The 26,605-nt window shown below is 54.8% G+C and overlaps 2 protein-coding genes across 2 annotated transcripts in view; one reads left to right on the top strand and one right to left on the bottom strand.

Annotated features, from left to right (window-relative positions):
• The window catches only part of LOC142923333 (septin-2-like), a 35,275-nt gene extending 27,922 nt beyond the window's left edge, over nt 1-7,353 (bottom strand). The window contains exon 1 of the mRNA XM_076064406.1: nt 7,292-7,353. Within this exon, the coding sequence (XP_075920521.1) occupies nt 7,292-7,338 (47 nt within the window). The 5' untranslated portion in view covers nt 7,339-7,353. The remainder of the gene's footprint in view (nt 1-7,291) is intronic.
• LOC116937532 (malectin-B) lies at nt 6,651-25,751 on the top strand. Its single transcript, XM_076064407.1, has 7 exons — nt 6,651-6,899; nt 10,572-10,840; nt 11,913-12,091; nt 12,928-13,104; nt 14,244-14,301; nt 21,788-21,925; nt 22,103-25,751. The coding sequence occupies exons 1-7, from the start codon at nt 6,721-6,723 to the stop codon at nt 22,237-22,239; spliced, it is 1,137 nt and encodes a 378-aa protein (XP_075920522.1). The 5' UTR covers nt 6,651-6,720; the 3' UTR covers nt 22,240-25,751.
• The last annotated feature ends 854 nt before the right edge of the window (nt 25,752-26,605 follow it).

Raw genomic sequence — 26,605 nt, 5'->3', positions numbered from 1 at the left:
TGTGCGTGTCTGTGTGTGTCACTGTGCGTGTGTCACTGTGTGTGTGCCACTGTGTGTCACTGTGTGTGTGTGTCACTGTGTGTGTCTCAGTGTGTCTCTGTGTGTGTGTCTCTGTGTGTGTCACTGTGTGTATCACTGTGTGTGTGTGTCACTGTGTGCTGTGTGTGTCTCTGTGTGTGTGTCTGTGTGTGTGTGTCACTGTGTGCTGTGTGTGTCTCTGTGTGTGTGTCACTGTGTGTGTGTCTCTGTGTGTGTCTCTGTGTGTGTGTCACTGTGTGTCTGTGTGCCACTGTGTGTCACTGTGTGTCACTGTGTGCCTGTGTGTGTGTCACTGTGTGCGTCACTGTGTGTGTCTGTGTGTGTCACTGTGTGCGTGTCTGTGTGTGTCACTGTGCGTGTGTCACTGTGTGTGTGTGCCACTGTGTGTCACTGTGTGTGTGTCACCGTGTGTTTCTCAGTGTGTCTCTGTGTGTGTGTCTCTGTGTGTGTCACTGTGTGTATCACTGCGTGTGTGTGCCACTGTGTGACACTGTGTGTGTGTCACTGTGTGTGTCTCTGTGTGTCTCTGTGTGTGTCTAAGTGTGTCTCTGTGTGTGTGACACTCTGTGTGTCACTGTGTGTCACTGTGTGTGTGTCTCTGTGTGTGTCTCTGTGTGTGTGTGTCACTGTGTGCCACTGTGTTTGCCACTGTGTGTCACTGTGTCACTGTTTGTGTCACTGTGTGTGTCACTGTGTGTCACTGTGTGTCTGTGTGTCACTGTGTGTGTCTCTGTGTGTGTCTCTGTGTGTCTCTGTGTCTCTGTGTGTGTCACTGTGTGTGTCTCTGTGTGTGTCACTGTGTGCGTCTCTGTGTGTGTCACTGTGTGTGTCTCTGTGTGTCTCTCTGTGTGTGTCACTGTGTGTGTCACTGTGTGTGTCTCTGTCTTTGTGCCACTGTGTGTCACTGTGTGTGTGTCTCTGTGTGTGTGTCTCTGTGTGTGTCTCAGTGTGTCTGTGTGTGTGTCTGCGTTCTACTGTGTGCCACTGTGTGTCATTGTGTGTGTGTGTCACTGTGTGTGTCTCTGTGTGTGTGCCACTGTGTGTCACTGTGTGTGTGTCTGTGTGCCACTGTGTGTGTCACTGTGTGTCTCTGTGTGTCACTCTGTGTCTCTGTGAGTGTCTCTGTGTGTGTCTCTGTGTGTGTCTCTGTGTGTGTGCCACTGTGTGTCACTGTGTGTGTGTCTGTGTGCCACTGTGTGTCACTGTGTGTGTCTGTGTGCCACAGTGTGTCTCTGTGTGTGTGTCTCTGTGTGTGTCACTGTGTGTCACTGTGTGTGTGTGCCACTGTGTGTCACTGTGTGTGTGCGTCTCTGTGTGTCTCTGTGTGTGTCTCAGTGTGTCTCTGTGGGTCTCTGTGTGTGTCACTGTGTGTGTGTCTAAGTGTGTCTCTGTGTGTCTGTGTGTGTCACTGTGTGTGTGTGTCACTGTGTGTGTCTCTGTGTGTCTCTGTGTGTGTCACTGTGTGTCTCTGTGTGTCACTGTGTGTGTGTCTCTGTGTGTCTCTGTGTGTCTCTGTGTGTGTCACAGTGTGTCACTGTGTGTGTGTCTCTGTGTGTGTGTCTCTGTGTGTGTCTCTGTGTGTGTCTCAGTGTGTCTCTGTGTGTGTCTGTGTGTGTCACTGTGTGTCACTGTGTGTGTGTGTCACTGTGTGTGTCTCTGTGTGTCTCTGTGTGTGTCACTGTGTGTCTCTGTGTGTCACTGTGTGTGTGTCTCTGTGTGTCTCTGTGTGTCTCTGTGTGTGTCACAGTGTGTCACTGTGTGTGTGTCTCTGTGTGTGTGTCTCTGTGTGTGTCTCTGTGTGTGTCTCTGTGTGTGTCTCAGTGTGTCTCTGTGTGTGTCACTGTGTGTGTCACTGTGTGTGTGTGCCACTGTGTGTCACTGTGTGTCACTGTGTGTGTGTCTGTGTGTGTGTCACTGTGTGTGTCACTGTGTGTGTCTCTGTGTGTGTGTCACTGTGTGTGTCACTGTGTGTGTCTCTGTGTGTCACTGTGTGTGTGTGTCTCAGTGTGTCTCTGTGTGTGTGTCACTGTGTGTGTCTCTGTGTGTGTCTCAGTGTGTCTCTGTGTGTCTAAGTGTGTCTCTGTGTGTGTCACTGTGTGTGTCACTGTGTGTGTCTCTGTGTGTCTCTGTGTGTGTCACTTTGTGTCTGTGTGTGTCTCTGTGTGTGTGTCACTGTGTGTGTCATTGTGTGTCTGTGTGTGTCTCTGTGTGTGTGTTACTGTGTGTCTCTGTGTGTGTTACTGTGTGTGTGTGTCACTGTGTGTGTCTCTGTGTGTGTTACTGTGTGTCTCTGTGTGTGTCTCTGTGTGTGTCTCTCTGTGTGTGTCTCTCTGTGTGTGTGACACTGTGTGTGTCACTGTGTGTCTCTGTGTGTCTCTCTGTGTGTGTGTCACTGTGTGTGTCTCTGTGTGTGTGTCTCTGTGTGTGTGTCTCTGTGTGTGTCTGTGTGTGTGTCTCTGTGTGTGTCTCTGTGTGTGTCTGTGTGTGTCTCTGTGTGTGTGTCTGTGTGTGTCTCTCTGTGTGTGTGTCACTGTGTGTCTCTCTGTGTGTGTGTCACTGTGTGTGTCTCTGTGTGTGTCTCTCTGTGTGTGTGTCACTGTGTGTCTCTGTGTGTGTCTCTCTGTGTGTGTGTCACTGTGTGTCTCTCTGTGTGTGTGTCACTGTGTGTGTCTCTGTGTGTGTCTGTGTGTGTGTCATTGTGTGTGTCTCTGTGTGTGTCTCTGTGTGTGTCTCTCTGTGTGTGTCTCTCTGTGTGTGTGTCTCTGTGTGTGTCTCTGTGTGTGTCACTGTGTGTGTCTCTGTGTGTGTCTCTGTGTGTGTCAGTGTGTGTGTCTCTGTGTGTGTCTCTCTGTGTGTGTCTCTCTGTGTGTGTGTCACTGTGTGTGTCACTGTGTGTCTCTGTGTGTCTCTCTGTGTGTGTGTCACTGTGTGTGTCTCTCTGTGTGTCTCTGTGTGTGTCTCTGTGTGTGTCACTGTGTGTGTGTCACTGTGTGTGTCACTGTGTGTCACTGTGTGTGTCTCTGTGTGTGTCTCTGTGTGTGTCTCTGTGTGTGTCTCTCTGTGTGTGTGACACTGTGTGTGTCACTGTGTGTCTCTGTGTGTCTCTCTGTGTGTGTGTCACTGTGTGTCACTGTGTGTGTCACTGTGTGTGTCTGTGTGTGTCACTGTGTGTGTGTCACTGTGTGTCTATGTGTGTGTCTCTGTGTGTGTCTCGGTGTGTGTGTCACTGTGTGTCACTGTGTGTGTCTCTGTGTGTGTCTCTGTGTGTGTCTGTGTGTGTGTGTCACTGTGTGTGTGTCACTGTGTGTGTCTCTGTGTGTGTCTCTGTGTGTGTGTGTCTCTGTGTGTGTGTGTCTGTGTGTGTCACTGTGTGTGTCTCTGTGTGTGTCTCTCTGTGTGTCTGTGTGTGTGTGTCACTGTGTGTGTGTCACTGTGTGTGTCTCTGTGTGTGTCTGTGTGTGTGTGTCTCTGTGTATGTCACTGTGTGTGTGTGTGTCACTGTGTGTGTGTCTCTGTGTATGTCACTGTGTGTGTGTGTCACTGTGTGTGTGTCTCTGTGTGTGTCTGTGTGTGTGTCACTGTGTGTGTCACTGTGTGTCACTGTGTGTGTCTCTGTGTGTGTCTCTCTGTGTGTGTCTCTGTGTGTGTGTCACTGTGTGTGTCACTGTGTGTCTCTGTGTGTCTCTGTGTGTGTGTCACTGTGTGTGTCACTGTGTGTGTCTCTGTGTGTGTCTGTGTGTGTCACTGTGTGTCTATGTGTGTGTGTCTGTGTGTGTCTCTGTGTGTCTCTCTGTGTGTGTCTCTCTGTGTGTGTGTCACTGTGTGTGTCTGTGTGTGTGTGTCACTGTGTGTGTGTGTCACTGTGTGTGTGTCACTGTGTGTGTGTCACTGTGTGTGTGTCTCTGTGTGTGTCTCTGTGTGTGTATCACTGTGTGTGTGTCTCTGTGTGTGTGTCTCTGTGTGTGTCTCTGTGTGTGTCTCTGTGTGTGTGTCTGTGTGTGTCTCTGTGTGTCTCTCTGTGTGTGTCTCTGTGTGTGTGTGTCACTGTGTGTCTCTGTGTGTGTCTCTGTGTGTAACGGTTCGTGCGCTGCGCTACGAACCTGGCGACCCGAGTTCGATTCGTGCTCACGGGCAACACCACCAGTGACGATTGTCTGAGCCGGTCCTGGGCTTCCCCTAGGTCACCTCAGCCTCAAATGAGTGCCAGGTGCAGTGGTGGTGGTGCAGTGAACATCGCCACTGGGGAGACAAAGGCGGCCGGGCGTGGTGGTGCTGGCCACCCACCCCCTCTGTGTGTAGCCACAGTGCCGGCGGCCTTCATAGGTGCTCGCTAACAGCACTTGCCCCTACAGCACGCTAGAGGCTACCTGGGGGAGCTTTGTGTAACAGCACTTGCCCCTACAGCCTGCTAGAGGCTACCTGGGGGAGCTTTGTCTGTGTAACAGCACTTGCCCCTACAGCCCTGCTAGAGGCTACCTGGGGGAGCTTTGTCTGTGTAACAGCACTTGCCCCTACAGCCTGCTAGAGGCTACCTGGGGGAGTTTTTTCTTTGTAACAGCACTTGCCCCTACAGCCCTGCTAGAGACTACCTGGGGGAGCTTTGTCTGTGTAACAGCACTTGCCCCTACAGCCTGCTAGAGGCTACCTGGGGGAGCTTTGTGTATGGTGTGTGTAGTACATAGACACTGCTGCTGCTACTCGCTAGCTAACAGCACTTGCCCCTACAGGCTGCTAGAGGCTACCTGGGGGAGCTTTGTCTGTGTGCCCACACTTTACCCCGCACCACGTGGTAGACTCCACTGTCTCTCCACTCTCCGTGTTTTAAGGTTCGCACCAGAACTGTCTGGATATAACGTGCACCTAGCCTGGCACCAGCTGTGCAGGTTCACATGCGTTGGTGAGTGATTGGGAGTGCGGGTGAGTGAGTGGGTGAGCGGGTGAGCGAGCGAGTGAGTGAGTGACTTAGTGAGTGGGTGAGTGACTTAGTGAGTGGGTGAGTGACTTAGTGAGTGGGTGAGTGAGTGGGTGACTTAGTGAGTGGGTGAGTGACTTAGTGAGTGGGTGAGTGAGTGAGTGGGTGACTTAGTGAGTGGGTGAGTGACTTAGTGAGTGGGTGAGTGAGTGGGTGAGTGACTTAGTGAGTGGGTGAGTGAGTGAGCGAGCGGGTGAGTGAGTGGGTGAGTGACTTAGTGAGTGAGCGAGTGAGTGAGTGACTTAGTGAGTGGGTGAGAGAGTGAGTGGGTGAGTGACTTAGTGAGTGGGTGAGAGAGTGAGTGAGCGGGTGAGTGAGCGAGTGAGTGGGTGAGTGACTTAGTGAGTGGGTGAGAGAGTGAGTGAGCGGGTGAGTGAGCGAGTGAGTGAGTGAGTGGGTGAGTGACTTAGTGAGTGAGTGAGCGGGTGGGCGAGCGAGTGGGGGAGTGACTTAGTGAGTGAGCGAGTGAGTGGGTGACTTAGTGAGTGGGTGAGTGAATGAGTGGGTGGGCGAGCGAGTGAGTGGGTGAGTGACTTAGTGAGTGGTTGAGTGACTTAGTGAGTGGGTGAGTGACTTAGTGAGTGGGTGAGTGACTTAGTGAGTGGGTGAGTGACTTAGTGAGTGGGTGAGCGAGTGAGTGGGTGGGCGAGCGAGTGAGTGGGTGAGTGACTTAGTGAGTGGGTGAGTGACTTAGTGAGTGGGTGAGTGACTTAGTGAGTGGGTGAGAGAGTGAGTGAGCGAGTGAGTGAGTGAGAGGGTGACTTAGTGAGTGGGTGGGCGAGCGAGTGGGTGAGTGAGTGGGTGACTTAGTGAGTGGGTGGGCGAGCGAGTGGGTGAGTGAGTGGGTGACTTAGTGAGTGGGTGAGTGAGTGGGTGAGTGGGTGACTTAGTGAGTGGGTGAGAGAGTGAGTGGGTGGGTGAGTGACTTAGTGAGCGAGTGAGTGACTTAGTGAGTGAGTGGGTGAGTGACTTAGTGAGTGAGTGGGTGAGTGACTTAGTGAGTGGGTGAGTGACTTAGTGAGTGGGTGAGTGAGTGGGTGAGTGACTTAGTGAGTGAGTGAGCGAGTGGGTGAGTGACTTAGTGAGTGGGTGAGTGAGTGAGTGGGTGAGTGACTTAGTGAGTGAGCGAGTGAGTGGGTGAGCGAGAGAGCGGGTGAGTGAGTGGGTGAGAGACTGAATGAGTGAATTACTGAACGAGCGTGTGTGCGTGAGCCATGAAGTAGGCACATCAACCGAAACGTCGCCTACTTTATATATCCTCCCCCCCTTTATGCCCCTGACAGTGTGGAGCTATTGACAATTCGTTTAAACTATAATAAAATTACAAAAAATCACAAATCCCAAAGTACGATGTTGCAACAATAAGAATAAAATTGTGATATTTTCGCGGTGTAAATATTCATTTTTTCATGAATATTAAAAAACGCGGAAATGTAAGACGTCTCATTTAATTTAAAATGACCCAAACGCGGTTCCGTAGTTTCGACTCGTCGTTGACTTAGCCCGCATCGAACCCACGGCGTTAAAACCAACCGATTCTCTTCGTTCTGAGACTCCAATACAACCGATTCGGATAATCGTTTATCGATTCCGCCGTCTCCTATTGGTGAATAGCGTCGGAATCGATTAACGATTCATATCAACTCGTGTATCGATTCCCAGCACGGGTTTCAAAGTGGGGTGGGTGGCTGAGCCAATGGGCAGGCGCGATGCTCGAGGCTCCGACCAATGGGAGAAGGCAATGGTGGGAGGTGGCTTGGCTGCCGCGTGGACCAATCAGAGAGCTCCAAGTTGCCCCCCTCCCCCCCCCCGGTCTCGTCGCGGCTTCAACTCCAGGTGCACCTAGCTTGGCACCAGCTCCACTGTCACCACGACTGCTGCCATACGGGTAACTCGCTCACTACAGCAGGTGCACCTAGCCTGGCACCAGCTCCACTGTCACCACGACTGCCGCCATACGGGTAACTCACCACACGTGCAACTCACCACACGTGCACCTAGCCTGGCACCAGCTCCACTGTCACCACGACTGCCGCCATACGGGTAACTCACCACACGTGCAACTCACCACACGTGCACCTAGCCTGGCACCAGCTCCACTGTCACCACGACTGCCGCCATACGGGTAACTCGCTCGCCACAGCAGGTGCACCTAGCCTGGCACCAGCTCCACTGTCACTACGACTGCTGCCATACGGGTAGCTCACTCACCACAGCAGGTGCACCTAGCCTGGCACCAGCTCCACTGTCACCACGACTGCCGCCATACGGGTAACTCACCACACGTGCACCTCGCCTGGCACCGCCAGTTGGTGTTTGGTCGACATGTTATGACCCACGTGTTACCCCACCACCACCACCACGTGACTTCACTGGCGTGCCCAGCACGCGCCGCTACAGCCCGCTTGGACTACACGGGGCACCTTTGCCTGTTGTGTACTGTACAGGTGTGTGTACTGTACAGGTGTGTGTACTGTACAGGTGTGTGTACTGTACAGGTGTGTGTACTGTACAGGTGTGTGTACTGTACAGGTGTGTGTACTGTACAGGTGTGTGTACTGTACAGGTGTGTGTACTGTACAGGTGTGTGTACTGTACAGGTGTGTGTACTGTACAGGTGTGTGTACTGTACAGGTGTGTGTACTGTACAGGTGTGTGTACTGTACAGGTGTGTGTACTGTACAGGTGTGTGTACTGTACAGGTGTGTGTACTGTACAGGTGTGTGTACTGTACAGGTGTGTGTACTGTACAGGTGTGTGTACTGTACAGGTGTGTGTACTGTACAGGTGTGTGTACTGTACAGGTGTGTGTACTGTACAGGTGTGTGTACTGTACAGGTGTGTGTACTGTACAGGTGTGTGTACTGTACAGGTGTGTGTACTGTACATGTGTGTGTACTGTACATGTGTGTGTACTGTACAGGTGTGTGTACTGTACAGGTGTGTGTACTGTACAGGTGCGCGTACTGTACAGGCGCGCGTACTGTACAGGCGCGCGTACTGTACAGGCGCGCGTACTGCACAGGCGCGCGCACTGTACAGACGTGTGCACTCTGCATGCGCGTACTGTATGCGCGTACTGTATGTGAGAACTGTATGCACTGTATGTAATGTGAATGTGCCCAATTTGTGCATGTACAGTGAACATGCGTACTGTACACCTGTGTACTGCACGTGCGTGCTGTATGTGCGTGTACTTTAGTACTGTAAATGCGTACAGCACTGTACATGCATGTACTGTTTGTGTTTATGCGTCTGGGACACCACGGTGGATAGGAGATGTTAACTACCTCGCCTGGTACACAGGAGGTCGTGGGTTAGATCCTGACCCTGACACCACAGTGGCTAGGAGATGTTAACTACCTCGCCCGGTACACAGGAGGTCGTGGGTTTCATCCTGGACCCTGACAATGCCTGCTGCTGCTGTCTATGTGGAGTCTCTGTCTCTCTGTCTCTCTGTCTCTCTCTCTGTCTCTCTCTCTGTCTCTCTCTCTCTGTCTCTCTCTGTCTCTCTGTCTCTCTCTCTGTCTCTCTCTGTCTGTTTGTCTCTCTCTGTCTCTTTGTCTCTCTCTCTCTCTCCCCGTGGTGGTCACTGTGTGAATGTCTCCAGGTCCACCGGTTTTCCCCTTCAATTATGGTTCTATCTTGGTCTCTGTGGGTCTCTGTGGGTCTCTGTGGGTCTCTGTGAGTCTCTGTGGGTCTCTGTGGGTCTCTGTGGGTCTCTGTGGGTCTCTGTGGGTCTCTGTGGGTCTCTGTGGGTCTCTGTGGGTCTCTGTGGGTCTCTGTAGGTCTCTGTAGGTCTCTATGGGTCTCTGTGAGTCTCTGTGGGTCTCTATGGGTCTCTGTGGACCTCTGTGGATCTCTGTGGGTCTCTGTGTATTCTCTGTGGGTCTCTGTGGGTCTCTGTGGATCTCTGTGGATCTCTGTGGGTCTCTGGGTCTCTGTGAGTCTCTATGGGTCTCTGTGGGTCTCTGTGGGTCTCTGTAGGTCTCTATGGGTCTCTGTGGGTCTCTCTGCGTTCAGAGGATTTGGCTGCTGCTGTGAATGTCCACGTGATGATGATGACGACATCAGCCACGTGGTGCTGATGATGACGACATCAGCCACGTGGTGCTGATGATGACATCAGCCACGTGGTGCTGATGACGACATCAGCCACGTGGTGATGATGATGACATCAGCCACGTGGTGGAGCTGTTATCATTGTGATGGCCACGTCGCCTGTCTGATCGGAGCTCTACACAGCAGTAGCTTAGTGGGGCCTCACCTTGCACAATACAGAATATTTGTGCGCGATTCTCTCCCCAAAATGAGAACGGGTGCTGACATTTGCCCAAGTTCTGCGATCCTATATTGAGAGATGGTTCTCTCTCCCTATAGCCAACTTCCAATCATCCATACTCCTTGGTTCTATTCGGTAAAGTCACGTAGGTAAAAAATAAAATAACAAAAATCACGACGGTTTTTTTTTGTACCTACGTGGTGACTTTACCGAATAGAACCAAAGAGTATGGATCCTTGCAGTCACGATAGCTTCAAATCTAGAATTACAATTATCCACCCACCCACGTGTGGGGTGAGAGCAGGAAGCCTATAGAACACCCCACGCACCCACAACCCAACCTACCCACCCACCTACCCACCCACAACCCAACCTACCTACCCACCTACCCACCCACCTTTCCACACAGCCACCTTCCCACCCACCAATCCAACCTACCCACCCACCCACGCACCCACAACCCAACGTACCCACCCACCTACCCACCCACAACCCAACCTACCCACAACCCACCTACCTACCCACCCACCTTTCCACACAGCCACCTTCCCACCCACCAATCCAACCTACCCACCCACAACCCAACCTACCCACTCACGCACCCACCCATCCATCTTCCCACCCACCTTCCCACCTAACCACCTTCCCACCCGCCCACCCACCCACCTACCCACCCACCCAACCCACCCACCTTCCCACCGACCTTCCTTCCCCCCCAAACTACCCACCCACCTACCCACCCACCCACCCACCTACCCACCCACCCAGCTACCCACCCACCTACCCACCCACCTACCCACGCTCCCCCACTCTACCCACTCACCCACCTAAACTTCCCACCCACCCAACCTACCCACCCCCCCACCCAACCCACCCAACCTACCCACCCACCCACCCAACCTACCCACTCACCTACCCACCCACTCACCTACCCAACCTACCCACCCAACCTACCCACCCACCCATCCTACCAACTCACCTACCCACCAACCTACACACCCAACCTACCCACCTACCCACCCACTCACCTACCCACCCACCCAACCTACCCACCCACCCACCCACTCACCTACCCACCCAACCTACCCACCCACCCAACCTACCCACCCACCCAATCTACCCACCCACCCAACCGACCCACCCACCTATCCACCCACGCACCCACCCAACCTACCCTCCCAACCTACCCACCGACCTACCCACCCATCCAGCCTACCTACCCTCCCAACCTACCCACCCCCCCACCCCCATACCACCCCCCCTCCGTGTTTACCACAGGTTCGCAATGGCCAGCTCCCATCATCACCACCATCACCTCCATCGCGTCCTCCTCCTCCTCCCCGTACTCCTCTTTGGCGGAGTGCGGTGCGGCGATGGCGATGGCGTTGGCGATGGCGGTGGTGACGGCGGTGACGGCGGTGACGGCGGTGGCGGAGGATCGAGGGGGCCCCAGGTGGTGTGGGCCGTGAACGCAGGAGGGGGCGCCCACACGGACTCACAGGGAATACGCTACCAGGCTGACCCCCTGGACGGAAAGGTGGGGACAGGTGAGTGGGGCGGGTGGGTGGGTGAGTGGGTGAGTGGGTGGGTGAGTGGGTGAGTGGGTGGGTGGGTGAGTGGGTGGGTGAGTGGGTGGGTGAGTGGGTGGGTGGGTGAGTGGGTGGGTGAGTGGGTGGGTGAGTGGGTGGGGTGGGTGGGGTGGGTGAGTGGGTGGGCTGGGTGAGTGGGTGAGTGGGTGGGGTGGGTGAGTGGGGCGGGTGGGTGGGTGGGTGGGTGAGTGGGTGGGTGAGTGGGTGGGTGAGTGAGAGGGTGAGTGGGTGAGTGGGTGGGGTGAGTGGGTGAGTGGGTGAGTGGGGTGAGTGGGTGAGTGGGTGAGTGGGGTGGGTGGGTGGGTGAGAGGGTGGGTGAGTGGGGTGAGTGGGTGGGTGAGTGGGTGGGTGAGTGGGGTGAGTGGGGTGGGTGGGTGAGTGGGGTGAGTGGGGTGAGTGGGTGAGTGGGTGAGGGGTGGGGTGGGTGAGTGGGTGGGTGAGTGGGTGAGTGGGGTGGGTGGGGTGGGTGAGTGGGTGGGCTGGGTGAGTAGGTGAGTGGGTGGGTGGGTGCGTGGGTGCGTGGGTGGGTGCGTGGGTGAGTGGGTGGGTGCGTGGGTGAGTGGGTGAGTGGGGTGAGTGGGTGGGTGAGTGGGTGGGTGAGTGGGGTGAGTGGGGTGAGTGGGTGAGTGGGTGAGGGGTGGGGTGGGTGGGTGAGTGGGTGAGTGGGTGAGTGGGGTGGGTGGGGTGGGTGAGTGGGTGGGCTGGGTGAGTAGGTGAGTGGGTGGGTGGGTGCGTGGGTGGGTGAGTGGGTGGGTGAGTGGGTGGGTGAGTGGGTGGGTGAGTGACTGAGTGGGTGAGTGGGTGGGTGGGTGGGGTTGGTGGATTAATCAGTGATTGAGTGGGTGAGTGAGTTAATGAATGAGTGTGTGAATCAACGAATGAGCGAGCGATTGAGTGGGCGAATTGATGATCGAATGAGAGTTAATGAGAGTGTGAGTGAGTGAGTGAATTAATAATGAATGAATGAGCGAGCGAGTTGGCACCTCCCCTCTCTCCCCCACCTTACTCCACCCCCCCCCCCCCCCCACAGCGTCTGACTACGGCCGCCGCCTTCCCATCGCTCGAGTCTCGGCCCAGGACCAGGAGCTGTACCAGACGGAGCGGTGGGCGGACTCCTCCTTCTCCTACACCGTGCCGCTGGCCCGCGACGGCCACTACGTCCTCGTGCTCAAGTTCGCCGAGGTCTACTTCCTCCACTCGCAGGCCAAGGTGACGGGGGGAGGGAGGTGCCCCGGGAGGCCCGCGGGGCTTTGTCGCCCGTCGTAGCCGCCGCTCGTTACTGACGGCGATTGCCCCGGCGGCCTGCTGGAGGCCACGCGGGGAGGTCGCTGGCTGGGAGGCGTTCACTGCCTCGCCTGGCACGCAGGGAGTCGTGGGTTCCATCCTCACCCTACCTGCACAGGCGTTTGACGTGCGTGTGCCACCCTGCAGGTGTTTGACGTGAGTGTACCACCCTACAGGTGTTTGACGTGAGTGTACCACCCTACAGGCGTTTGACGTGAGTGTACCACCCTACAGGTGTTTGACGTGAGTGTACCACCCTACAGGTGTTTGACGTGAGTGTACCACCCTACAGGTGTTTGACGTGAGTGTACCACCCTACAGGTGTTTGACGTGAGTGTACCACCCTACAGGTGTTTGACGTGAGTGTACCACCCACCAGGTGTTTGACGTGAGTGTACCACCCTACAGGTGTTTGACGTGAGTGTACCACCCTACAGGTGTTTGACGTGAGTGTACCACCCTACAGGTGTTTGACGTGAGTGTACCACCCACCAGGTGTTTGACGTGAGTGTACCACCCTACAGGCGTTTGACGTGAGTGTACCACCCTACAGGCGTTTGACGTGAGTGTACCACCCTACAGGTGTTTGACGTGAGTGTACCACCCTACAGGCGTTTGACGTGAGTGTACCACCCTACAGGTGTTTGACGTGAGTGTACCACCCTACAGGTGTTTGACGTGAGTGTACCACCCTACAGGTGTTTGACGTGAGTGTACCACCCTACAGGTGTTTGACGTGCGTGTGAACGGCCACCCTACAGGTGTTTGACGTGCGTGTGAACGGCCACGCGGTGCTCACGGGGCTGGACATCTACGAGCGCGTGGGGCACAGCGCTGCCCACGACGTGGCCGTGGCCTTCTCGCTGCTGCGTGGGAAGCTGTCGGTGGCCGGGGAGGCCTCCACCTACCAGGGCCTGCTCACCGTGGAGTTCGTCAAGGTGAGGGGTGGGTGGGGGGGACGGTCCTCACCACCCACTCACCACCCACTCACCACCCACTCACCACCCACTCACCACCCACTCACCACCCACTCACCAACCGCTCGCTTGCTCGCTCACTCACCAGCACCTGTGTCTATACCTTTGTGTTAATCTCTCACCGTGTCTCTCTCTCTGTCTCCCCGTGTCTCTCTCTCCCCGTGTCTCTCTCCCCGTGTCTCTCTCTCCCCGTGTCTCTCTACCCATGTCTCTCTCTCCCCGTGTCTCTCTACCCATGTCTCTCTCTCCCCGTGTCTCTCCCCGTGTCTCTCTCTCCCCGTCTCTCACTCCCCGTGTCTCTCTCTCCCCGTGTCTCTCTACCCATGTCTCTCTCTCCCCGTGTCTCTCTACCCATGTCTCTCTCTCCCCGTGTCTCTCCCCGTGTCTCTCTCTCCCCGTCTCTCACTCCCCGTGTCTCTCTCTCCCCGTGTATCTCTCTCCCCGTGTCTCTCTCTCCCCGTGTCTCTCTCTCCCCGTGTCTCTCTCTCCCCGTGTCTCTCTCTCCCCGTGTCTCTCTCTCCCCGTGTCTTTCTCTCACATCCCGTGTCTCTCCCCGTGTCTCTCTGTACCCGTATCTCTCTCTCTCCTCGTGTGTCTCTCTCTCCCCATGTCTCTCTCTCCTCGTGTCTCTCTCCCCGTGTCTCTCTCTCCCCGTGTCTCTCTCTCCTCGTGTCTCTCTCTCACTTCCCGTGTCTCTCTCTCACATCCCGTGTCTCTCCCCGTGCCACTCTCCCCGTGTCTCTCTCTCTCCCCGTGTCTCTCTCTCTCCCCGTGTCTCTCTCTCCCCCCGTGTCTCTCTCTCCCCATGTCTCTCTCCCCATGTCTCTCTCCCCGTGTCTCTCTCTCTCTCCTCGTGTGTCTCTCTCTCCTCGTGCCTCTCTCCCCGTGTCTCTCTCCCCGTGTCTCTCTCTCTCACTTCCCGTGTCTCTCTCTCACATCCCGTGTCTCTCCCCGTGTCTCTCTCCCCGTGTCTCTCTCTCCCCCCGTGCCTCTCTCTCCCCATGTCTCTCTCCCCGTCTCTCTCCCCGTGTCTCTCCCCGTGTCTCTCTCTCTCCCCGTGTCTCTCCCCGTGTCTCTCTCTCTCCCCGTGTCTTTCACAGGGAGACTATGACAATCCAAAGATATGTGCTCTATACATCATCCGTGGCCAGCTTGAAGGTTCGTAGACTCACCTCACAGAGACCCACAGCCTCATCTCACAGAGACTATAGACTCACAACACACAGACCCATAGACTCACCACGCAGAGACCCATAGACTCACCACGCAGAGACCCACAGACTCACCACGCAGACCCATAGACTCACCTCACAGAGACCCATAGACTCACCTCACAGAGACCCATAGACTCACCTCACAGAGACCCACAGACTCACCACGCAGAGACCCACAGACTCACCACGCAGACCCATAGACTCACCACACAGAGACACATAGACTCACCACGCAGAGACCACAGACTCACCACGCAGAGACCCATAGACTCACCACACAGAGACCCATAGACTCACCACACAGAGACCCATAGACTCACCACACAGAGACCCATAGACTCACCACACAGAGACCCATAGACTCACCTCAGAGACCCACAGACTCACCACACAGAGACCCACAGACTCACCACGCAGAGACCCATAGACTCACCACACAGAGACCCATAGACTCACCACGCAGAGACCCATAGACTCACCACTACACAGACACATAGACTCACCACACAGAGACCTATAGACTCACCACTACACAGAGACCCATAGACTCACCACTACACAGAGACACATAGACTCATCACACAGAGACCCATAGACTCACCACGCAGAGACCCATAGACAAACCTCACAGAGACCCATAGACTCACCACGCAGACCCACAGACTCACCTCACAGAGACCCACAGACTCACCACACAGAGACCCATAGACTCACCACACAGAGACACATAGACTCACCACACAGAGACCCATAGACTCACCACACAGAGAGTCATAGACTCACCACGCAGACCCATAGACTCACCACGCAGACCGATAGACTCACCACGCAGAGACCCATAGACTCACCTCTCAGAGACCCACAGACTCACCTCGCAGAGACCCACAGACTCACCACACAGAGACCCTTAGACTCACCTCACAGAGACCCATAGACTCAACACACAGAGACCCATAGACTCACCTCACAGAGACCCATAGACTCACCTCACAGAGACCCATAGACTCACCACACAGAGACCCATAGACTCACCACACAGAGACCCATAGACTCACCTCAGAGACCCACAGACTCACCACACAGAGACCCACAGACTCACCACGCAGAGACCCATAGACTCACCACACAGAGACCCATAGACTCACCACGCAGAGACCCATAGACTCACCACTACACAGAGACCCATAGACTCACCACTACACAGACACATAGACTCACCACACAGAGACCTATAGACTCGCCACTACACAGAGACCCATAGACTCACCACTACACAGAGACACATAGACTCATCACACAGAGACCCATAGACTCACCACGCAGAGACCCATAGACAAACCTCACAGAGACCCATAGACTCACCACGCAGACCCACAGACTCACCTCACAGAGACCCACAGACTCACCACACAGAGACCCATAGACTCACCACACAGAGACACATAGACTCACCACACAGAGACCCATAGACTCACCACACAGAGAGTCATAGACTCACCACGCAGACCCATAGACTCACCACGCAGACCGATAGACTCACCACGCAGAGACCCATAGACTCACCTCTCAGAGACCCACAGACTCACCTCGCAGAGACCCACAGACTCACCACACAGAGACCCATAGACTCACCTCACAGAGACCCATAGACTCAACACACAGAGACCCATAGACTCACCTCACAGAGACCCATAGACTCACCTCACAGAGACCCATAGACTCACCTCACAGAGACCCACAGACTCACCACACAGAGACCCATAGACTCACCACGCAGACCCATAGACTCACCACGCAGACCCATAGACTCACCATACAGAGACCCATAGACTCACCACGCAGACCCATAGACTCACCACGCAGACCCATAGACTCACCACACAGAGACCCATAGACTCACCACGCAGAGACCCATAGACTCACCACGCAGAGACCCATAGACTCACCACGCAGAGACCCATAGACTCACCACACAGAGAACCATAGACTCACCACGCAGAGACCCATAGACTCACCACGCAGAGACCCATAGACTCACCACGCAGACCCATAGACTCACCACACAGAGACCCATAGACTCACCACGCAGAGACCCATAGACTCACCACGCAGACCCATAGACTCACCACGCAGACCCATAGACTCACCACGCAGATCTATAGACTCACCACGCAGAGCCCATAGACTCACCACGCAGACCCATAGACTCACCACACAACCCATAGACTCACCACACAGAGACCCATAGATTCACCACACAGAGACCCATAGACTCACCACGCAGAGACCCACAGACTCACCACGCAGACCCATAGATTCACCACGCAGAGACACATAGGCTCACCATGCAGAGAGTCATATACTCTCTGCAATCCTAGCCACTGTGGTGTCAGAGTAAGCATCTAACCCACGACCTCTTCTATACCAGGCGAGGTAGTCAACATCTCCTAGCCACTGTGGTGTCAGGGTCAGGATCTAACCCACGACCTCCTGTAGACCAGGCGAGGTAGTCAACATCTCCTAGCCACTGTGGTTTCAGGGTCAGGATCTAACCCACGACCTCCTGTAGACCAGGCGAGGTAGTCAACATCTCCTAGCCACTGTGGTTTCAGGGTCAGGATCTAACCCACGACCTCCTGTATACCAGGCGAGGTAGTCAACATCTCCTAGCCACTGTGGTGTCAGGATCTAACCCACGACCTCCTGTAGACCAGGCGAGGTAGTCAACATCTCCTAGCCACTGTGGTGTCAGGGTCAGGATCTAACCCACGACCTCCTGTAGACCAGGCGAGGTAGTCAACATCTCCTAGCCACTGTGGTGTCAGGATCTAACCCACGACCTCCTGTATACCAGGCGAGGTAGTTAACATCTCCTATCCACTGTGGTGTCAGGATCAGGATCTAACCCACGTCCTCCTGTGTACCAGGCGAGGTAGTCAAGATCTCCTAGCCACTGTGGTGTCAGGGTCAGGATCTAACCCACGACCTCCTGTAGACCAGGCGAGGTAGTCAACATCTAGCCACTGTGGTGTCAGGATCTAACCCACGACCTCCTGTAGACCAGGCGAGGTAGTCAATATTTCCTAGCCACTGTGGTGTCAGGATCTAACCCACGACCTCCTGTAGACCAGGCGAGGTAGTCAACATCTCCTAGCCACTGTGGTGTCAGGATCTAACCCACGACCTCCTGTAGACCAGGCGAGGTAGTCAACATCTCCTAGCCACTGTGGTGTCAGGATCTAACCCACGACCTCCTGTAGACCAAGCGAGGTAGTCAACATCTCCTAGCCACTGTGGTGTCAGGATCTAACCCACGACCTCCTGTAGACCAGGCGAGGTAGTCAACATCTCCTAGCCACTGTGGTGTCAGGATCTAACCCACGACCTCCTGTAGACCAGGCGAGGTAGTTAACATCTCCTAGCCACTGTGGTGTTAGGGTCAGGATCTAACCCACGACCTCCTGTAGACCAGGCGAGGTAGTCAACATCTCCTAGCCACTGTGGTGTCAGGATCTAACCCACGACCTCCTGTAGACCAGGCGATGTAGTCAACATCTCCTAGCCACTGTGGTGTCAGGATGTAACCCACGACCTCCTGTAGACCAGGCGAGGTAGTCAACATCTCCTAGCCACTGTGGTGTCAGGATCTAACCCACGACCTCCTGTATACCAGGCGAGGTAGTCAACATCTCCTAGCCACTGTGGTGTCAGGATCTAACCCACGACCTCCTGTAGACCAGGCGAGGTAGTCAACATCTCCTAGCCACTGTGGTGTCAGGATCTAACCCACGACCTCCTGTAGACCAGGCGAGGTAGTCAACATCTCCTAGCCACTGTGGTGTCAGGATCTAACCCACGACCTCCTGTAGACCAGGCGAGGTAGTCAACATCTCCTAGCCACTGTGGTGTCAGGATCTAACCCACGACCTCCTGTAGACCAGGCGAGGTAGTTAACATCTCCTAGCCACTGTGGTGTTAGGGTCAGGATCTAACCCACGACCTCCTGTAGACCAGGCGAGGTAGTCAACATCTCCTAGCCACTGTGGTGTCAGGGTCAGGATCTAACCCACGACCTCCTGTAGACCAGGCGAGGTAGTCAACATCTCCTAGCCACTGTGGTGTCAGGATCTAACCCACGACCTCCTGTAGACCAGGCGATGTAGTCAACATCTCCTAGCCACTGTGGTGTCAGGATGTAACCCACGACCTCCTGTAGACCTGGCGAGGTAGTCAACATCTCCTAGCCACTGTGGTGTCAGGATCTAACCCACGACCTCCTGTAATCCAGGCGAGGTAGTCAACATCTCCTAGCCACTGTGGTGTCAGGATCTAACCCACGACCTCCTGTATACCAGGCGAGGTAGTCAACATCTCCTAACCACTGTGGTGTCAGGATCTAACCCACGACCTCCTGTAGACCAGGCGAGGTAGTCAACATCTCCTAGCCACTGTGGTGTCAGGATCTAACCCACGACCTCCTGTAGACCAGGCGAGGTAGTCAACATCTCCTAGCCACTGTGGTGTCAGGATCTAACCCACGACCTCCTGTAGACCAGGCGAGGTAGTCAACATCTCCTAGCCACTGTGGTGTCAGGATCTAACCCACGACCTCCTGTAGACCAGGCGAGGTAGTCAACATCTCCTAGCCACTGTGGTGTCAGGATCTAACCCACGACCTCCTGTAGATCAGGCGAGGTAGTCAACATCTCCTAGCCACTGTGGTGTCAGGATCTAACCCACGACCTCCTGTAGACCAGGCGAGGTAGTTAACATCTCCTAGCCACTGTGGTGTTAGGGTCAGGATCTAACCCACGACCTCCTGTAGACCAGGCGAGGTAGTCAACATCTCCTAGCCACTGTGGTGTCAGGATCTAACCCACGACCTCCTGTATACCAGGCGAGGTAGTCAACATCTCCTAGCCACTGTGGTGTCAGGATCTAACCCACGACCTCCTGTAGACCAGGCGAGGTAGTCAACATCTCCTAGCCACTGTGGTGTCAGGATCTAACCCACGACCTCCTGTAGACCAGGCGAGGTAGTCAACATCTCCTAGCCACTGTGGTGTCAGGATCTAACCCACGACCTCCTGTAGACCAGGCGAGGTAGTCAACATCTCCTAGCCACTGTGGTGTCAGGATCTAACCCACGACCTCCTGTAGATCAGGCGAGGTAGTCAACATCTCCTAGCCACTGTGGTGTCAGGATCTAACCCACGACCTCCTGTAGACCAGGCGAGGTAGTTAACATCTCCTAGCCACTGTGGTGTTAGGGTCAGGATCTAACCCACGACCTCCTGTAGACCAGGCGAGGTAGTCAACATCTCCTAGCCACTGTGGTGTCAGGATCTAACCCACGACCTCCTGTAGACCAGGCGAGGTAGTCAACATCTCATAGCCACTGTGGTGTCAGGATCTAACCCACGACCTCCTGTAAACCAGGCGAGGTAGTCAACATCTCCTAGCCACTGTGGTGTCAGGATCTAACTCACGACCTCCTGTAGACCAGGCGAGGTAGTCAACATCTCCTAGCCACTGTGGTGTCAGGATCTAACCCACGACCTCCTGTAGACCAGGCGAGGTAGTCAACATCTCCTAGCCACTGTGGTGTCAGGATCTAACCCACGACCTCCTGTAAACCAGGCGAGGTAGTCAACATCTCCTAGCCACTGTGGTGTCAGGATCTAACCCACGACCTCCTGTATACCAGGCGAGGTAGTCAACATCTCCTAGCCACTGTGGTGTCAGGATCTAACCCACGACCTCCTGTAGACCAGGCGAGGTAGTCAACATCTCCTAGCCACTGTGGTGTCAGAGTCAGGATCTAACCCACGACCTCCTGTAGACCAGGCGAGGTAGTCAACATCTCCTAGCCACTGTGGTGTCAGGATCTAACCCACGACCTCCTGTAGACCAGGCGAGGTAGTCAACATCTCCTAGCCACTGTGGTGTCAGGATCTAACCCACGACCTCCTGTAAACCAGGCGAGGTAGTCAACATCTCCTAGCCACTGTGGTGTCAGGATCTAACCCACGACCTCCTGTAGACCAGGCGAGGTAGTCAACATCTCCTAGCCTCTGTGGTGTCAGGATCTAACCCACGACCTCCTGTAGACCAGGCGAGGTAGTCAACATCTCCTAGCCACTGTGGTGTCAGGATCTAACCCACGACATCCTGTACACCAGGCGAGGTAGTCAACATCTCCTAGCCACTGTGGTGTCAGGATCAGGATCTAACCCACGACCTCCTGTAGACCAGGCGAGGTAGTCAACATCTCCTAGCCACTGTGGTGTCAGGATCTAACCCACGACCTCCTGTACACCTGGCGAGGTAGTCAACATCTCCTAGCCACTGTGGTGTCAGGATCAGGATCTAACCCACGACCTCCTGTAGACCAGGCGAGGTAGTCAACATCTCCTAGCCACTGTGGTGTCAGGATCAGGATCTAACCCACGACCTCCTGTATACCAGGCGAGGTAGTCAACATCTCCTAGCCACTGTGGTGTCAGGATCTAACCCACGACATCCTGTACACCAGGCGAGGTAGTCAACATCTCCTAGCCACTGTGGTGTCAGGATCAGGATCTAACCCACGACCTCCTGTAGACCAGGCGAGGTAGTCAACATCTCCTAGCCTCTGTGGTGTCAGGATCTAACCCACGACCTCCTGTAGACCAGGCGAGGTAGTCAACATCTCCTAGCCACTGTGGTGTCAGGATCTAACCCACGACCTCCTGTAGATCAGGCGAGGTAGTCAACATCTCCTAGCCACTGTGGTGTCAGGATCTAACCCACGACCTCCTGTATACCAGGCGAGGTAGTCAACATCTCCTAGCCACTGTGGTGTCAGGATCTAACCCACGACCTCCTGTATACCAGGCGAGGTAGTCAACATCTCCTAGCCACTGTGGTGTCAGGATCTAACCCACGACCTCCTGTAGACCAGGCGAGGTAGTCAACATCTCCTAGCCACTGTGGTGTCAGGATCTAACCCACGACCTCCTGTAGACCAGGCGAGGTAGTCAACATCTCCTAGCCACTGTGGTGTCAGGATCTAACCCACGACATCCTGTACACCAGGCGAGGTAGTCAACATCTCCTAGCCACTGTGGTGTCAGGATCAGGATCTAACCCACGACCTCCTGTAGACCAGGCGAGGTAGTCAACATCTCCTAGCCACTGTGGTGTCAGGATCTAACCCACGACCTCCTGTATACCAGGCGAGGTAGTCAACATCTCCTAGCCACTGTGGTGTCAGGATCTAACCCACGACCTCCTGTAGACCAGGCGAGGTAGTCAACATCTCCTAGCCACTGTGGTGTCAGGATCTAACCCACGACCTCCTGTAGACCAGGCGAGGTAGTCAACATCTCCTTCCTCGTCCCGCTGTGGATTTTCGGGTGTTGCCCCCCCCCCCCTGCCCCCCCCCCCAGACGTCCCGCAGCTCCCCCCACACCCCGGGCTGCGCCCCCCCTCAAAACCGAATGACGAGGACGCCGAAGAGGAGGAGGAAGAGGAGGAGGAGGAGGAAGAGGAGGAGGGGGGGGAAGAGGAGGGGGAGGCGGAGGAGCGCGAGGAGGAGGAGGGGGGAGCCGGGCGAGGAGAGGGGCAGGAGGCGGCGGTGGACGGCAGGAAATCCACGGCGGGGAGGAGGAAGAAGAGGGGCGGTGGGGAGGGGAAGGGGGAGGCGGGGCGAGGAGGTGGAGGAGGTGGAGGAGGAGGAGGTGGAGGTGGAGGAGGAGGTGGAGGAGGTGACAGGCAGAGACTGAAGTCCGGGCCGCGTGTCCCGGACCCCTACGCAGCCGACAACTCCAGCCTCATGTTCCCCATCCTCGTCGCCTTCGGGGTCTTCATCCCCACGCTCTTCTGCCTCTGCAGGCTCTGATGGTGGTGGCGGAGGAGGTTGGCGGTGGTGGTGGTGGCGGTGGTGGCGGTGATCATGGAGGTGAAGGGAGGAGGTGGTGGTGGTGGTGGAGAGGGAGGAGGTGGTGGTGGCGGTGATCATGGAGGTGAAGGGAGGAGGTGGTGGTGGTGATGGTGGTGGTGGTGGAGAGGGAGGTGGTGGTGGTGGTGATGGAGGTGGAGGAAGGTGGAGGTGCAGGTGGTGATGGAGGTGGAGAGGGAGGAGGTGGTGGTGGAGAGGGAGGAGGTGGTGATGGTGGTGGAGAGGGAGGAGGTGGAGGTGGTGGAGGTGGTGGTGATGGTGGTGGAGAGGGAGGAGGTGGTGGGTTTTTAATTAAATGGGGCGAGTAACATCTTAGGCGCACCTCTTTGCAGCCTCTCCGTGGCTGGGATGATGGTGGTTGTTTATGGTGGTGATGGTGGTGACGATGATCTGTATATTATGATTACATAGGTAACACTGTGCGTGCGTGTGTGCGCGTGTAATTCGTACACAATCGTGTACACTGTGTGTGTGTACGTGCCAGTGTGTGTGTGTTCACAGATTGTGTGTGTACCTGTGTATGTGAATGTGTGTGCACGGATGTGTGTACACACCGCGTGTGTGTACCTGTGTGTGTCTGTGTACGCACCCTTTGTGTGTGTACCTGTGTGTGTAGGAGTCTGTCTGTGTGTAGGAGTGTGTGTGTGTGTGTGTAGGAGTGTGTGTGTGTGTGTAGGAGTGTGTGTGTGTGTGTAGGAGTGTGTGTGTGTGTAGGAGTGTGTGTGTGTGTGTAGGAGTCTGTGTGTGTGTAGGAGTCTGTGTGTGTGTGTAGGAGTCTGTGTGTGTGTGTGTAGGAGTCTGTGTGTGTGTGTGTGTAGGAGTCTGTGTGTGTGTAGGAGTCTGTGTGTGTGTAGGAGTGTGTGTGTGTGTGTAGGAGTGTGTGTGTGTGTGTAGGAGTGTGTGTGTGTGTAGGAGTGTGTGTGTGTGTGTAGGAGTCTGTGTGTGTGTGTAGGAGTCTGTGTGTGTGTGTAGGAGTCTGTGTGTGTGTGTGTGTAGGAGTCTGTGTGTGTGTGTGTGTAGGAGTCTGTGTGTGTGTGTAGGAGTCTGTGTGTGTGTGTGTAGGAGTCTGTGTGTGTGTAGGAGTCTGTGTGTGTGTGTAGGAGTCTGTGTGTGTGTGTGTGTAGGAGTCTGTGTGTGTGTGTAGGAGTCTGTGTGTGTGTGTGTAGGAGTGTGTGTGTGTGTGTGTAGGAGTGTGTGTGTGTGTAGGAGTGTGTGTGTGTGTGTAGGAGTCTGTGTGTGTGTGTAGGAGTGTGTGTGTGTGTGTAGGAGTCTGTGTGTGTGTGTAGGAGTCTGTGTGTGTGTGTAGGAGTGTGTGTGTGTAGGAGTGTGTGTGTGTGTAGGAGTGTGTGTGTGTGTAGGAGTCTGTGTGTGTAGGAGTCTGTGTGTGTGTGTAGGAGTCTGTGTGTGTAGGAGTCTGTGTGTGTGTGTAGGAGTCTGTGTGTGTGTGTAGGAGTCTGTGTGTGTGTGTAGGAGTCTGTGTGTGTGTGTAGGAGTCTGTGTGTGTGTGTGTGTAGGAGTCTGTGTGTGTGTGTGTGTAGGAGTCTGTGTGTGTGTGTAGGAGTCTGTGTGTGTCTGTGTGTGTAGGAGTCTGTGTGTGTGTGTGTGTGTAGGAGTCTGTGTGTGTGTGTGTAGGAGTCTGTGTGTGTCTGTGTGTGTAGGAGTCTGTGTGTGTCTGTGTGTGTAGGAGTCTGTGTGTGTGTGTGTGTGTAGGAGTCTGTGTGTGTGTGTGTGTGTAGGAGTCTGTGTGTGTGTGTGTAGGAGTCTGTGTGTGTGTGTGTGTAGGAGTCTGTGTGTGTGTGTAGGAGTCTGTGTGTGTGTGTAGGAGTCTGTGTGTGTGTGTAGGAGTCTGTGTGTGTGTGTAGGAGTCTGTGTGTGTGTGTAGGAGTCTGTGTGTGTGTGTAGGAGTGTGTGTGTGTGTGTGTAGGAGTCTGTGTGTGTGTAGGAGTCTGTGTGTGTGTAGGAGTCTGTGTGTGTGTGTAGGAGTGTGTGTGTGTGTGTGTAGGAGTCTGTGTGTGTGTGTAGGAGTCTGTGTGTGTGTAGGAGTCTGTGTGTGTGTGTAGGAGTCTGTGTGTGTGTGTAGGAGTCTGTGTGTGTGTGTAGGAGTGTGTGTGTGTGTGTAGGAGTGTGTGTGTGTGTGTGTGTAGGAGTGTGTGTGTGTGTGTGTAGGAGTCTGTGTGTGTGTGTGTAGGAGTCTGTGTGTGTGTGTGTAGGAGTGTGTGTGTGTGTGTGTAGGAGTCTGTGTGTGTGTGTGTAGGAGTCTGTGTGTGTGTGTGTAGGAGTCTGTGTGTGTGTGTGTAGGAGTGTGTGTGTGTGTGTAGGAGTCTGTGTGTGTGTGTAGGAGTCTGTGTGTGTGTGTGTGTGTAGGAGTCTGTGTGTGTGTGTGTGTAGGAGTCTGTGTGTGTGTAGGAGTCTGTGTGTGTGTGTAGGAGTCTGTGTGTGTGTGTGGGGAGCGGTGGTGTAGTGGTTTGCGCTGTGCAACGAACCCGGAGAATCGAGTTCGATTCCCACTCACGTCCACCGCCACCGATGGTAGCGATTATCTGAACCGGTCCTGGGCCTCCCCTCAGTCGATTCAGCCTCAAATAAGTACCTGGTGCGGTGTGTAGTCAACATCGTCACTGGGGAGACAAAGGCGGCCGGCCGTGATGCTGGCCACACACCCCCTTGTGTGGCACAGTGCCGGTAGCCTTCATAGGTGCTCGCTAACAACAGCACTTGTCCCAGCAGTCTGTGAAAGGCTATACAGGGGACCTTTGTGTACGTGTGTGTGTAAGAGAATACACCTGTGTGTGTACACACACCTATGTGTATGTGTGAGAGAACACACCTGTGTTTACCTGTAAACACTGGTGTGTGTGTGCACACCTGTGTGTACGTGTAGACACCTGTGTGTGTGTACACACCTGTGTTTACCTGTAAACACAGGTGTGTGTGTGTACGTGTAGACACCTGTGTGTACGTGTAGACACCTGTGTGTACGTGTAGACACCTGTGTGTACGTGTAGACACCTGTGTGTACGTGTAGACACGTGTGTGTGTACACACGTGTTTACCTGTAAACACAGGTGTGTGTGTAAACACAGGTGTGTGTGTACACACCTGTGTGTGTGTACGTGTAGACACCTGTGTGTGTGTACACACCTGTGTGTGTGTACGTGTAGACACCTGTGTGTGTGTGTGTACACACCTGTGTGTATGTGTAGACACCTGTGTGTGTGTACACACCTGTGTGTGTGTACGTGTAGACACCTGTGTGTGTACACACCTGTGTGTGTGTACGTGTAGACACCTGTGTGTGTGTGTGTGTGAGAGTACCCGCGTAAGTACCTGGGTGTGAGTACTCGAATCGGAAGCGGCGGTGGTGGTGATGATTGGCGCGGGGAGTTAAATCAAAATGGTGAACGCGTTATATTGTGGCCTCTTGAGATTTGAGATTAAAATTTGTCCCTGGAGTGGCTCCCCCCGAGTCTCTCTCCCAGCACCTCTGGAGGGTTTTGCCCAGCCAGCACTGCGGTGTTCACGTCGTGTTCGTCCACTCGTCTGACCCAAGCTGGTCCAGCATCTGATCACGCAGAGACCCGCAGACTCATCACAGAGAGGCCCACAGACTCACCACAGAGAGACCCAGAGACTCATCACAGAGACCCACAGACTCATCACAGAGAGACCCAGAGACTCATCACAGAGACCCACAGACTCATCACAGAGAGACCCAAAGACTCGCCATACAGAAACCCACAGACTCACCATACAGAGACCCACAGACTCGCCATACAGAGACCCACAGACTCACCACAGAGACCCACAGACTCACCATACAGAGACCCACATACTCACCATACAGAGACCCACAGACTCGCCATACAGAGACCCACAGACTCACCACAGAGACCCAGAGACTCATCACAGAGACCCACAGACTCACCATACAGAGACCCACAGACTCACCATACAGAGACCCACAGACTCACCATACAGAGACCCCCAGACTCACCACATAGAGACCCACAGACTCACCATACAGAGACCCACAGACTCACCATACAGAGACCCACAGACTCACCATACAGAGGCCCACATACTCACCACAGAGACCCACAGACTCACCATACAGAGACCCACAGACTCATCACAGAGAGACCCACGGACTCACCACATAGAGACCCACAGACTCACCACAGAGAGACCCACAGACTCACCATACAGAGACCCACAGACTCACCACATAGAGACCCCCAGACTCACCATACAGAGACCAACAGACTCACCACAGAGAGACCCACAGACTCACCACACAGAGACCCAC

Source organism: Petromyzon marinus, unplaced genomic scaffold (genome assembly GCF_048934315.1).
Source record: "Petromyzon marinus isolate PM22_M1 ecotype Great Lakes invasive population unplaced genomic scaffold, UKy_Petmar_22M1.pri1.0 PM_Scaffold_424, whole genome shotgun sequence".
Lineage (NCBI taxonomy): Eukaryota > Metazoa > Chordata > Hyperoartia > Petromyzontiformes > Petromyzontidae > Petromyzon > Petromyzon marinus.
This window is presented reverse-complemented; position numbering and strand designations above follow the sequence as displayed.